Below are 13,723 nucleotides of genomic sequence, written 5' to 3' on the forward strand. Positions count from 1 at the left end.
GCCCGCGGTGCTGGGGGCAGGGCTAGGTCGCGAGGGTGTAGATTCGGGGCGACTCTCTGCTGTTGTGCTCATGGCCAGGTATCCATCCAAGGAACTTGCGACCGGGGGGTGTTGCAAGCGGAGACGGCGATAATAAAAAGGCACAGAGGGCGAGACGAAGGTGGGTAGCGGTAGATCTAGGAAATAGACGAAAATAAGGTCGTCAAAGGGGAGTACGGGGAATTGAGATGAACGAGTTCCCTCTTCTTTCCGTGCCTGTAGAGCGCGTTGCGTATTGGCGAATCGTAATAGGGACAAGAGTAAGCCACAAAACAGGTAAAGTGAAAGCGAAAGCAGATGAACGAGAAAGGCGTCAGAGAAACAAGCGCCACCGGAATAGTAGCAGCTAGATAGTCTACCTAGTAGAGTCTTGAGATACAAGCGATGAATGAATGGGACACGAAGCCTGTGCGAGCGGGCAGTTGTACCCTTTCTGGTCACAGGGGGCCAGTTGGCGCTCTTTGGTGGATTCAAGAGATGCGGTGGAGAGAGGAGGGAAAAAGGTCCTTGGGCGGATCTACTACTAGTACTTCGGACTTAGGGTCCAGAGTTGAAATGTACCAGAACATGCAACGATAGTGTAGTCGAAAGATTATTCGTGACATATATGAATATGGAGTAAGTCAAGCACTCCATCCAAGTCCTTGTTCCTACCACTCCGTACTCGGATCCCAATAAGCTACATGACCATACAGAGATGAAGCGCAGGAAGAGAAGGGACCAGGGTGAAGTGGCAAACTGCCAGTTCCAGTTCATACCCCGTACCTAAGTAGTCTACAAAATGCAGCCAAGCTCTCAGGTCGCAACATTAACAATCCGATCCCTGGCCTATCTCTCCAAGAGTCCGAACCTCCAGGATCCGAAATAGCAGGGCACAGTGTAAGCTAAGCCTCGAGGATTGTGGGGAGACTAGGAGTTATTGGACGAGCCGCTACAACTAGCATTTGCTGCCTTAATGCTGGCTGGACCACTGTACTATCCCACACAACTATGTTCAAGACGGAGAGTTTCGCCTGAAACATGGTTTATAAGCTCGCTATGGTGCATGTTGTCACACTACATTAGTACTTCCATGACTCGACTTTCCTATTATAAACTGCTTAAATTTGAGGCTCGCAGAGATGATCTTCTCATGGTTTCGGACCTCATAGTTGCAAGCAATCTCACCAGCAAAATCATGCACCAAAATAGTACCCTGTTTCGGGACTAGGTACTTTAATCCCTTATTGCTGCCTCTTGTAGCTCAGGGGGCCTCTGAGCCTTTCGTAAAGCTAGAAGATAATCAGAAAAGATCCTCAGAGATGACCCTAACCCTGGTGCTATTCTGATTTACTCCGTACCACACCAGTAAAGCTTCTTTATTTCACTCCACTGTGGAGTCCTTTAGGACCACACCAGTTTCGCAAAGTATGGTATTTGTGCATTTATTCACTGCACAGATAGAATCTGATATTCAAGTATTCATTTCCTCGGACAAACACTGCCGCCCGAACAGTAATCTATGAAGATGGAAGATAGCTCCGCAAGTCTAAATTATATCCACTCGAGATCTGACTGCGATGGACAAGGCATAACCGACTAGTGTTTACTAGATAGACTATGAGACTTGGACAGTGAAACAAGAGGATCATGATTCATGAGGATCATTCAACTTTCTGTCGGGATCTATCGTTCCTTAATATATTGGGACTAGTCAACAGCTCGACGCCAAACTATGAAGCCTCAAGGTCCCCGGCTTAATCCGTTTGGTCACTCTTGGTAATACTAATCCTTAACGGTCGAGCTTGCACCTTAACACCGGGCGTCAGCAAACCGTAGATAATGCATAGATCCAATCCCTCTGGTCTACATTGCAGAACAGCGAGACTGCATTGTCTCGTTCTCTGACTCCCGCCACCACCTATCTACTTCCCCCCTTTCAGAATAACCTAACCATCAAGCAGTCCGTGCTCCAGTCACAGAAATTAAATCACATCACCACGGAAAGATACGGAATCCTGCAGTGCATCTCGAACTCTACATAGAGCAACCAAGAAGACAAAATTAAAAAGAAAGCATCATGCGACCAGCCGACCTGCATCATCCCAACCCTATAAACTGCGGCATTTACACCTGTCATCCACCCAGAAACAGAACCCATCCAACCAAGACAAGACCCACAGAGTCAGACCCTCCGATGAATCATAAAACCACTGCAAGGTCAATCCACTATCCCGCATCTCCCCGGTTTTTAATTCCCGCATCGGTTCATTCATGCCAATGCCATCAGATCCGGCTCCCTGCGAGTGGGAAGCATGGCAAAAAGCGTAAGGTAAGGTACTCAGATGGTGCCTGGTTCTTCCCCGCAATTCCGTCATGGGATGGCTGCCTTAGACTGGAAGGGGTTAGGGCTGATGCGCGAGAATGCGGGTCCAGCTTCATGGCATCCAATAGTGGTGAACTTAGTTTGGGTTGGCTTGTGATGCCTCGGCTTAACTGATGCCAATACTCCCGTAATGTTCGTCCTGTTCTGGGGGTAAAGATGATTGTGGCTTCAGAGCTCTGGTCTGAGATGAGTATCGAGATCGGCGCAGTAAGTTGTATATCAGTGCGAATGAGCAGAAATAGCTACAGATACATTGGTCAAGGCGAGAGAAGAGTACTATCGTAGGTAATTAGCTATGGCGTACGGCCAATAATCTACAAATAACATTTGACATAAATCATACGGAGCCGCCATTTTGGCGAATCGTTTCACTTCCTTCTAGACCCTCCGCCTTCTTGCTGTTCGCCGCATCTTCAGGGCCAGACTGCGAATCTACGACATCGCTCCCCGCAGTCCCGCCAACGGTCTTGGTGATAGAGGCCCCGATCGCCTTAGTGGTCGGTCCGAAGTCCACCCCGCTGATAAACACCTCGCTAAGGAACTCAAGTCCCGCAACAAAGGTGCACAGAAAGCTGGCGATCAAAAAGTGGCTGATGGTGGTGCCGATGTCCAGCCAGGAACCTTCATCCCGTACCATATAGAAGAAATTGAGAGTCATGACGTCCGAGATAGACATGACAACCATGAACAGAGCGCTAGGCGCAACCTCAAGCCGACGGTTGAGGATACCCAGATTAGCACTGATGATGGCAAAAGGGATGAGCAATTTCAGGATGAGCAGGGCGCTTTGACTGAACGGACTGAAAACAGGTATGAGACGGAAGACGCTCTCTAGCGAAAACGACGAGACTGACGCGATGTTGCCTGTGCTGAAAAAGGCAGATTGGAGGAGGAAGAAGAAAAACAACGCCACGCGCGTGTCTGCCAAGCCTAGCCTGCGGTAGCGGTATTCCTGCCCATCAATAACCGCTGTAGCATTCAAGCCTGGCTTCTTTGGAACCGTATTGTTTCCACCATAGTGTGCCGAGGACCTCGCAGTATATACGTATATGGCATGCTCTAAACGCACCCAGGTGACTAGTGTCATGCAGAACACAAAGTAGAAAAGTCCCTCATACGAAATGGTGAGGATTATAAAGGTGGGTGAGAATGTGAGAAAAAGCACCATCAGGCGGTGCAAGTAGTGGCTGTTAGGATATAGTCGATGGAAAAATGGCAGCACAAGCGAGGCAACTAGGATCGTGTTAGCGAGAGTTGAGTAGGGCTGCAGAGGGAGAGTCGAGCCAAGCCAGTTCCTCGCAACACTCACCCAAAACGAACCAGCCAACTACTTGGTTACCAAATGGAAGACCTTGCTTAGCTTGCAAAGACGAAACACTAGATCTGGTGACTATCAGAGCAAGCAAAACCATGCCAACCTACTTATGTTAGCAGATCGCTCTCAAAGTGCTAAGGCAGGGACACAGCCGCCACATAGTCTTGAAGACCGCAAGAGAAGATGAAAAGGACGAAAAACTGTACCTGCATGCCCATGATGACTCGCGACCCCAAGCTAGAGATAGCCCCTGGCGCATGTCCTGAAGATTTACTATGTTTCAAGATGGTGTCCTCGAAAAGTAGATAGAACAACCCGGTAAAGAACATCAGCAGTGCACCATAAGTTCTGCACAAACGATCGTTAGAGCACCATCCGTAAATTAGCCTCGATAGTTGGGGACCTCATACATGGTGTTAATGTTTTCTACTTTGATTACAGGAAGCAAAGTAAAAGTACTCATGAGAGAACATCCGACGGCCCATGTAGCGGACAGAACCGTATTCTGTCTCACAAAGTCGACGCCGTATAAAATAGGCCAGAATGATCCGAGAACGAAACAAACCGTGTATATCTCGCGGTGGAAGTAGGATTGGACCTGGTGTCTCATCAGCTTGTGTTCAATAAGTCAATGTATCGTAACATACAAGAGCTTCCAAAACTGCAACAAAGGCTACTAATTGAAATCCGGAGGCGATGTAGCCACCAAAAGAACGAACATGACCCAAAAGGATCTCGCGACCAGCGATCAATGCCTTCCTACGTGCAAAAACCTCTTCCCAGAAAAAGATTGGAAAAGCTCCGTAGACATAGTATTGCCATGAAGACTTCTGATATAAGAGAACCGAAAACAGCGCAGCAAGAATAGACGTGAAGAAAATAGTACTGCCCACGGTCCGTTTTGAATCTGAGGTTCTGTGCAAAACATGCAGATCAATAACTGTCGTCAGTGCATATGCGATCCAGCCTAGGTATCCAAAGGTGATGATGGTTCGGAGGAAGAGCCAGTCATATGTTTGCAGATAGCGCAGCCCCTCCAGCGCAGTAGCGAATAGAGCGCCAGACCTCTTGATGGGCTCATCATAACTGCCATTGGCAATAAGTACCTGGATCTCAGCAATATGCTCCTCAACTGAGTTCTTGCCATGATCTGCCAATGGCTCGAACGGTTTGTATCGCAGCAACGCAGCTCTCTTTTGCGCTTCCTTCACGCGATACATCTCCAAGACCTCTTGTGTATTCGCCAACGCAGCGAGCGCCTTTTCCTTGGGGCTTGCATCAATATATTCGAGTGGCAATTGACCGACAGAGTTCACGGGGAAATCCAAGCCAGCAAGGTAGGCCATCAGAGCAGCAACATCGGCCTGTGCAACATCATGGCGTTGAATGCCGTCAAGGCCCCAATCGGCGGAGAATCCATCTTCATGGCCAGTGACAGCCTTTCCATCTGTGTACTTTGGACCAGCAACACCAGATCCCCAGACGACCAGAGGTGTTCTAGTATTGTCAGGATGACCATCTCCATGGCTTCCCCAATCGCTCATACCATGGTCTGCGGTGAAGACAAACGCCGTCCTGTCGTCACCGTAGAACTCTTCTATAAGAGTCGCTATCTCCTGCACTCCTTTGTCCACAATCTTGATGTTATGCAGGTATTCCCTGGAGTAAGGGCGGTAGCCGTGGCCGGTGGTATCGAGCCCCAGAAGATGCAGGAAGAACACCACCTTATCCTGACGTAGCTTCGCATCCAATTCGGGATCGCTCTTTGCAGAGGCAAAAAGCTCCTTCACTTTATTGAAGACCCAGGTATCCAGTTGCGTTGCGTCCATGGTAAAGTCCTCTATCTCTTCTCCATACATGTCGGCATCAACCCGGCCCGGAACTGCGCCCTCCTTGAACATTGCGAGAATGTCCGGACTCCCCCAGCTCCAAGTATGCCGACTTTGGTTGAAGACACTATCGAAGTTGACCGGGTTCAATTTCCAACCTGTCGTCACGGCCGAGACATCTTCATACAGGCCTGCAATGAGAGCAACATGTCCAGGTCGAGACTCGGTGGGTACTCGGGTGTGGGAGACGCCAAAGGTTCCGTGGGAGAGCACGCGCGATCGAATAAAAGGAGCGAGGTAGATTGGATCGTTGTTTTCTGCATCTTCGCCGTCTTCCGGAGAAGGGTCTGGAGCTGGCTGAAACGCCTTGTCGGCGCGCAAACCATCGGCAACGAAGAGCACAAGACGACTGGCGGGCGCTTTCGCTCCAGGTTCTCGCTCAACGCCATACGATCTCATGCCGCTCACAATCGGGCTGACAAAGTAAATGTCAAATATGGAATAAGCATATATAAGATGGAACACCACCGCGAGGGCGAGAAACCCAAAGCGGCCCAGACGCGCCATCTTGCCTTCACGGGCGATCCAGCTTCGGAGGATAGCTGCAACAAAAGAGCGGACTTGATCTCCCCAGAACGTAGTAAACAAAAGGAGACCAAACAATTACAATGAAAAGAAAAGAATGGAAAAAAAATAGTTTCTGGCAAGCTGTCAAGCATCTGCAGAAACATGGACCTGTCGCTTTTTTTAATGACAGCTTTGGGGAACTTGGGGATGCCCCAGCCAATCGGGGGTTCCCAATGCGGCATGCTGTGGTTACGGTGGCCCGCAGAGCCCATAACGCAGCCCCTGATGGCCTAAGTATTACTATATTTGGAGAACTACTCTCTTGCGAATACTCTTGCGAACAAGGACTCCAGAGATTGGCATTACAAGAGAGTATGATATTTGCAACGGCCTTCGGCCCCTTGAATTATAAACTGTCACCGATGAATCCAACCATGCTCGATCCAAGACACCTAAATTAGCTCCAGATAGCAATGCAATAGCCAAGGATGCCATGCTCAAGCTGAGAAATGCAAAAGGAAATATGACACCAAGAAAGAGCACTTAGTTTGTCGAACTGCGTCGCTTTGTAAGCGCATCAATGACCCGTGTGTAGAATTTTGACGCTTGCTGGCGGACAAAGGTGATATCGACTGTAAGATACTCGGGAAGAATCTCGACCAGTTCACGATCACGACTTTCATCCAACAATGGGATATACTGGAATTCCGCCGTTTCGAAGTTGGTAGATGTTATTGTTGGGACAGCCAATTTGAAGTGAAGAGCTGCCGAGGTGTCAGAAACACATCTTGCAAGCCTCCCTTTTCGAAATAGAACTTACTTCCATTGACGCCAGTCTGGAGGCAGTCATACAGGTGATCCGATTCCCTCTTCTTCACATCGAGAATGACAAGACCAGTGAGGTCACTGTACAGCTCCTCCTTCAACTGCGAGAGATGAGCAGCTTGAGCTGCCTCAGCATCAGCTGCGCGGTTCGCCCTGTTGTTTTTGATTGCGCTTCCCGGAACTTTCGCGGCAGCGTTTTCGAGACTCGCAGTAGTATTACGGGCAGCTGCCAGCTTGGTCTGTAAGGCTTTGACTTCCGATTGAGCCGAAGTCAGTTGTTTCTTCGCCTCCGAGACTTGGGATTTCAATTCAGCGACCTCCGCATCCCGCTCCTTCAATTGTTTCTGGAGCGCTCGGCTTTGTTGGCCAAGCTTCTTCTGTGCTTCCAGCTCTGCCTTGAGAGAAGCAACCAAATTATTCGAAGCTAGAATTATCAGCGTTTTAATGTGTGATCAGGCGCGAGACCTACATACCTGTTGTCACTGCTTCGCAGTGTTGTCGAAGCTTTTCCATATTGGCATTCGCCTCGACAATCCCTATCTCTCTGAGGTTACGGTAGCGATTCTCCAGCGTGTCATACTTCTTAGTCAAATCACCAAGTCTACGCCTCAACTCCGGTTCACCAGTTCTATCATCATCCGTAGAAACCCCAAGCTTCTTTTTGAGAGGAGAGCTTCCTGGTGCGGGCTGTGACGGACGCCTGCCTTTCATAGGTGATGCTGAAGTTGATCGAGGGACCACGGCCTCTTCATGGAGATTAGTGTCTTCCACAAGTTCCATTTCCTCCTGCTCATTTTCTGCCGCGACACTGCTGGGATCCGTCCAATGAATGTGTCGCGATTGACTCATCGGCTGCTCTAATTGATCCTGGGACTCTGCCGGCGGCTGTACATGTCTCGTAGCCCTCGGTGTATATTCAAACTCGCCATCTGTCTGCACCTGCTTTCCAGCACTGACTTTCTTGCGTCCCCGTGTAGCTGCAGGTTTGGCCGATTTTGCCTTTTGATTTGTCTTAGTAGCAACGGGAGCATCGTCCAGCTCGTCGTCGGACGCCGCCAAACTCTCGGATTCTTGGACTCCAACCTCATCCTTGATTTTCTCGTTGCCACCTTTCCTCTCCGGACCTTCTTGAGTTGCGCCGTGCGCCGAGTTTCGGCTACCCTTTGGTCGTCCCCGTTTGGATGCTTTCTTTGGACCACTGTCAGGGGCTTGCGCTTGGGCCACTGTCGAATTACGCTTCGTTTCGGCTGGCGGCTTGCTTTCAACAGACTTGGATCGCGGCCTTCCTCTTGCTCTCTTAGCTGGACGCTCGTTTTCGCGCTGTCCAGCATCATTGCCATTGACCTGCATGGCATTCGCACCATCCGAGCCGGCCTGACCAGAAAGCCTGCCTGTCGCTTTTCGTTTCGGCATCTCAGGCAACACGAATATTATATTATATTCTGCTAATCAAACAATGATAAATCTTGGAATGGTTATACCGCACGCGACATTGCTTTGCATTCCGTCCGATGAACTTGGCTAACACAACCAAAACATCACGTCCACCCACCAATCTCACCGCCTTCCATGTGGCTCACCGCGTTGCGACAACCACATGCAGGCCATAGGCATGTGACGTCCCGTCGGCAAAGCCACGATGTTCGCCGGCGCAGCGAGGGAGCGCCACAGCTGTCCATATCGCCGACAGCCGACGCTCCTGATCTCTTGAAGGTTGATTCTAATCAACAGAGATATCACTCATCATAATTCCCGTTGCTGCACTCGGGCGACCGATTTTTTTTTCGAGGTCATCAATTGGCCACTTGTTGCAGATTGCCTGATTGTCTGTTACTCTTAAAGCAGCCCCCGCTATCATGGCTTCCGCGCGCGGTCCAAGATGGCAGCAGTTTTTGCAAGAGCTGGTGATGGTTGCTGGTACCGTGAGTGTTATGGCTCTCGTCCCATTCGAACGCGTTCTGATTAGTTCTGATAGTCTGCCTCCGCATACTTTCTCATTCGCTACCTTTTATCGCGCCTTGATTTCGACCCAGAGAGCCAGAAGAAAGAAGAGCAACGGCGCAAATCTGCCGCCATTCTGCGGAAGCTCGACGGTGGAGAGGAATCCGATGGGGACTCACCACGCAGGGGGGCTAAAAAGGCGCGCCGACAAAGGAGGGGAGATTTGGTCCTCAACCAGTACGAGCAAGCCATCGCTATGGATGTTGTCGCTCCCGATGACATTCATGTCTCATTTGAGGATATCGGAGGCCTGGATGATATTATCGAAGAGCTGAAGGAATCCGTCATCTATCCTCTGACCATGCCTCATCTCTACTCTTCCACGTCATCCCTTCTCAACGCGCCATCGGGAGTATTACTTTATGGCCCGCCAGGGTGCGGAAAGACTATGCTTGCTAAAGCGCTGGCTCATGAGAGTGGCGCGTGCTTCATAAATCTCCATATTTCCACCTTGACCGAGAAGTGGTATGGTGATTCGAACAAGCTGGTCAACGCTGTTTTCTCGTTAGCGCGCAAGCTGCAACCCTCGATTGTCTTCATTGACGAGATAGATGCAGTGCTCGGCACACGGCGGAGCGGTGAGCATGAGGCGAGTGGCATGGTCAAAGCCGAATTCATGACCCACTGGGATGGCCTGACCTCCGCAAATTCTCTGGGTGAACCGCAGCGGGTTGTTGTTCTCGGAGCCACAAATCGTATCCAGGATATTGATGAAGCGATCCTTAGGCGGATGCCTAAGAAGTTCCCTGTGACCCTTCCTCCGGCCGCACAGCGGCTTCGAATTCTCAGTCTGATTCTCAAAGACACCAAGGTAGATCGGGAAAACTTTGATGTTCATTATTTGGTCAAGGCAATGGCCGGGATGTCCGGTAGTGATATCAAGGAAGCTTGCCGGGATGCCGCCATGGTCCCTGTCCGAGAACTGATTCGACAAAAGAAAGCAGAAGGCCTTCAGATGACATCCGTAAACCCGACTGAAGTTCGCGGTCTTCGTACAGAGGACTTCTTCTCTCGAGCCGGAGGCGTCAGGGTCATTTCGCAACCCTCTCAGCACCAGACACGACCTACCAGCAAAGCCAGTTCGGAGAAAGAGTGGAGCACAGCTGAATCAGATGCAGCATCTGAAGTCGAGTCACGACCTGCCGAGATGACCGAGCCGCCTGAATAAACCACCCCCTTTCAATGATTTGGATGACTTGCTCGTCTAAAATGCCCTTGATACCAATGTATACAGCACCCCGGTACGGCGTTGATTTTTGATATACTACAATCTCTTGCGATCATATATATATATATATATATTTTTGTATCTTCCCGGCCGTTTCCGTTGATGATTGCTGGCTTTGGCTACTTAATACCTGCGAAACAAGCTCTTTGTCATTAGAAATGGCATTGTTTATAGACTTTCGATAGCTGTTGTACGATGACCAGAAAGACTCTCCCTCTCTCCAAATGGAGAATCCTAGAGATGTATAGAGACCGATTCCACTACTCCATACATTGTAATGCAGCCAAATCATACACTTTGTTGCACCACGGGACGAGTTAAACTTCATGGAATTTGAATTAGTGACAAACAGACTTCGATCAAGACATCTGATACACATTTGACGTGGACAATGCTCGGAGCATATTGGTGTCATGAAACTACTAAATAGATAATAGACATACGTATGTAGCGGGCACAGTGGCCACTGGGAGTACGGAGGAGCCCGATTCTTGGAGAGCGGCGGCAACAAGACACTTGCCGATCACAAGAACCTCAGCAATTACGAAGCTCCTCTCTGTTCCCTAGTTATTATTTTATCCACTCCCTTTAGATCTTTCAAGTGCTTGCGACCTTTTTCCTCGTCCAAGACCCCTACTCCGATTGAGCGGAAACGGACCACTTGGCGCTCCTGGGTCCAGTCCGTTCGTTTACTCCATCCAGAGCAATTGCGGGTCGTCATCACAAGGAGTCCAACTCTTCCTACATCCCGCGTCTCAACCCCCAGATCTGGCCAGCTTTCTACCCTTCCCCTGTTGCCTCACCTTGCGCGCTGCATATTTCAATATCTATCTCGAAGGGAAAACCCCTGATTCAGTATATCCGTGTCGCTCATTCTTCCCCACCTGTCCCTGGTTTTGTGATTGCGACGATACGGTGACTGGATGACGAATGGTCTATCCTAGGTAGAGAGACCTCTGATGGCAACACATGCCTTGGTGATCTCACATGCTGAGTTAAGCTCCTAAGGAAGAGCTTGCGACATCCATTAAGCGCGGATACCCATTGTCTTCCGTTGAACTCATTTCGCCGGGAATGAGTTCCAACAATGGCATTATTGACACTTTCAGCCCTGGGGCCGCCAGCACCAACACCGGCAGCAGATCTACGTCCACCGTCCGACCACGCACCCGCCGTTTGATATCTGTCGATGATGTTACAGACGAGGACTATGAAGGACCATTGCAGTCCACCAGGCTTTCTACCACAACGCTCTCACGAGACTCCTCCGCTGTCCGCTCACGAGGTGCCACCCCATCACCCCACACGTCCCGCGGGACGTCACCTCTTCCAATGCGGCATCCTTCTCGCGCCACTGAGTCACTCAACCTAGATAATCTTAACAGGTTCGGTGGTTCCCTAGGCGGGCACAGTCAGACAGGGAAGGCACAGGTCAAGTTCGCCGATTCTTCGCGGGCAGCGGTGGATTTTCTAGATTCATCATGGACCTCTTTACAAAGCCTGGCATCTTCTTTCCTGGGGAGCGATATTGCCCGATCCGCACCGAATGGGACGGCACGTACCCATGCGAGGAAGCCTTCGCGACCAGACCCGTACATGAGGGCTAATCCAAAGACACCCTCAGCATGGGGTCCGTCGACCCCGTCCACATCGGAAATTGCAGCTGGAACAAAGGAAGAGAGACTGGCTATGGTGCAGGCGAAGAAGCGGGAGGCTCTACTACTAGCAGACACAGGTTCAGAGGCTAGTCGCGACATTCGGCACAAAAGGCGAGATTCCAGTGATCGGACGGACCACGCGGCGGTCGATGCAAGGCAGGACGAGGAGGCTTTAGTATATGTACACCACGTTCAACCGAATGACAGCATAACTGGGGTTGCAATCAAGTATGGCTGTCAACCAGCGATATTCCGAAAGGCCAATGGATTTTGGCCCACGGATAGTATTCAGAGCAGAAAGACCGTGCTTTTGCCGGTTACCTCCTGTTCTGTGAAAGGACGGCCGATCCGTGCCCCGACCGAAATTGATCTTTTAGGAGGCGACACTTCGAACCGGGATTCTTTAGAGGATCTGACAGGAAGCTCGATAGCACCTGCACCAAGTTCAGATGCTAGGGCTTCCTCTACCGAGGGAGAAGCACCTACAGAAGCGCCGCTTGAAGGAGAGGCAGATAAGATCTGGAAGCATCAGTCGTGGGTGCAGATAGATGGGTTTTCTGCGCCAGTAGAGATTGGCCGCGTTCCTCGCAAAGCGTTGGGATTCTTCCCGCGTACACGACGAAAATCTCTATCTTACACAGACTCCGAACCTCGTTCATCAATATCCGGCCGCGAGCGAACGGCAGCTCTCACTTCAGCTCTGCCTTCACCGACAGAGTCGCCATCATCGCAAGCGTCCACTGCACAGAATCGAAGCTCCACAGACCCTTCAGGGGCGCGAGCCATATCTAGTGCCAAGCCGAGACCGCACCACCAACGCCAACGTAGCAATATACAGCTCGTAGGAACAGGAGTTGGAACGCTCGATCGCAGTGCAATGGCTCCCGGACCAGCTCTCGACGGATTGAGTAAATTTGTCGCACAACATCTGCCACAGTTAGCTCCTGCACCTGCGCCTCCTGGCCTGGGAAGGACACCGTCCGAGTATGCCGCGGCTACGGCTTCCAACGCTTCAACTAGCCTTGACAATATAGGGGGTGCAGTTGAAGGTTGGGTGAGAAAATTAACGACTCGAGCGAAAGCAGGTCTCAGCGAGCTGCAACAGAGCGCTCAAGCGTATCAGAGCAATACTGGTGCGAGGACTAGCCGACGTGGTATGGGAGATTTGATTGAACTGGACGCTGGCTTAGAGTCAAGGGATTCATCTGGCCTTCTGCCGGAGAGTTCGCGGAAACCGAACCTGAACCGATCAGGATCAAACCTGCACGACGCATCCTTGAGAGAGCGTTTCCCCAGTCCTTCGTCATCCGGAACGAGCAGGACTCGCACGGGTGGATCAAACCTAGGCTATGGCAACCGAGTGAAGGATGATTGATCACGTGCATAATGTTTATAATTGCTAGGTCTCGCAATTCTGGCGTGTATCTTTTCTGGTTCCTGGTCAGTCGCTAATCTAGTTGGCACTTTGCATTCTTTCTGCCACCCGGAGAGCTTGTACAACCACCAGCATGGCGCCGCAGGACAGCACCTCTGATATACACTGTGATCCGGCTCCTGACAACATTGCTAGAGGGTGTTGGGATACCCGTTGATTCATTCTTGCTTCGACCCGATGTATTTAGCTGAAGCAGCTCATACCCATTTTCAGACACTTCACTTGAGATAGATACACGAGCGTTCGTATACCATTTAATCTGCAGTATCGAATCTTTCTATAGGCTATGCCAAATGGTTATGAAATGCTTCCTTAAGGTCAAACATCAGCCTAAACTTTTCAGAATAATCAGACCGATCTCTTCACTGGCTTGCTCCATCGGTTTTCTCGCCAGTATGAGTGGCACTCTTACAAAGTTGACAAAGCTGACGGCACAGGAGCTGTAATCAAGCCTTGTACTG

The 13,723-nt window shown here is 50.3% G+C and overlaps 4 protein-coding genes across 4 annotated transcripts; 2 read left to right on the plus strand and 2 right to left on the minus strand.

The window, feature by feature from the left end:
- Positions 1 to 2,591: 2,591 nt before the first annotated feature.
- Positions 2,592 to 6,300, minus strand: AFUA_4G03970 (mannose-ethanolamine phosphotransferase MCD4). Its single transcript, XM_077804539.1, has 5 exons — positions 4,367 to 6,300; positions 4,130 to 4,317; positions 3,926 to 4,067; positions 3,714 to 3,822; positions 2,592 to 3,637 (listed from the first exon to the last, which is right to left on the minus strand). The coding sequence occupies exons 1-5, from the start codon at positions 6,113 to 6,115 to the stop codon at positions 2,742 to 2,744; spliced, it is 3,084 nt and encodes a 1,027-aa protein (XP_077660686.1). The 5' UTR covers positions 6,116 to 6,300; the 3' UTR covers positions 2,592 to 2,741.
- A 148-nt stretch (positions 6,301 to 6,448) lies between these two features.
- Positions 6,449 to 8,353, minus strand: AFUA_4G03980 (putative chromosome segregation protein (Pcs1); the record flags this gene model as incomplete). Its single annotated transcript, XM_741492.2, has 3 exons — positions 6,449 to 6,879; positions 6,936 to 7,364; positions 7,414 to 8,353. 3 exons carry the CDS (start codon positions 8,351 to 8,353, stop codon positions 6,659 to 6,661), a joined length of 1,590 nt encoding a protein of 529 aa, XP_746585.1. The 3' UTR covers positions 6,449 to 6,658.
- A 443-nt stretch (positions 8,354 to 8,796) lies between these two features.
- AFUA_4G03990 (protein-degrading AAA family ATPase MSP1) lies at positions 8,797 to 10,109 on the plus strand (the record flags this gene model as incomplete). Its single annotated transcript, XM_741493.1, has 2 exons — positions 8,797 to 8,862; positions 8,916 to 10,109. The coding sequence occupies 2 exons, from the start codon at positions 8,797 to 8,799 to the stop codon at positions 10,107 to 10,109; spliced, it is 1,260 nt and encodes a 419-aa protein (XP_746586.1).
- A 536-nt stretch (positions 10,110 to 10,645) lies between these two features.
- Positions 10,646 to 13,566, plus strand: AFUA_4G04000 (putative LysM domain protein). The gene has a single exon (XM_741494.2). It carries the CDS (start codon positions 11,244 to 11,246, stop codon positions 13,200 to 13,202), a length of 1,959 nt encoding a protein of 652 aa, XP_746587.1. The 5' UTR covers positions 10,646 to 11,243; the 3' UTR covers positions 13,203 to 13,566.
- Positions 13,567 to 13,723: the final 157 nt, after the last annotated feature.

The sequence above is a fragment of the Aspergillus fumigatus genome, chromosome 4 (assembly GCF_000002655.1).
Source record: "Aspergillus fumigatus Af293 chromosome 4, whole genome shotgun sequence".
Classification (NCBI taxonomy): Eukaryota; Fungi; Ascomycota; class Eurotiomycetes; order Eurotiales; family Aspergillaceae; genus Aspergillus; species Aspergillus fumigatus.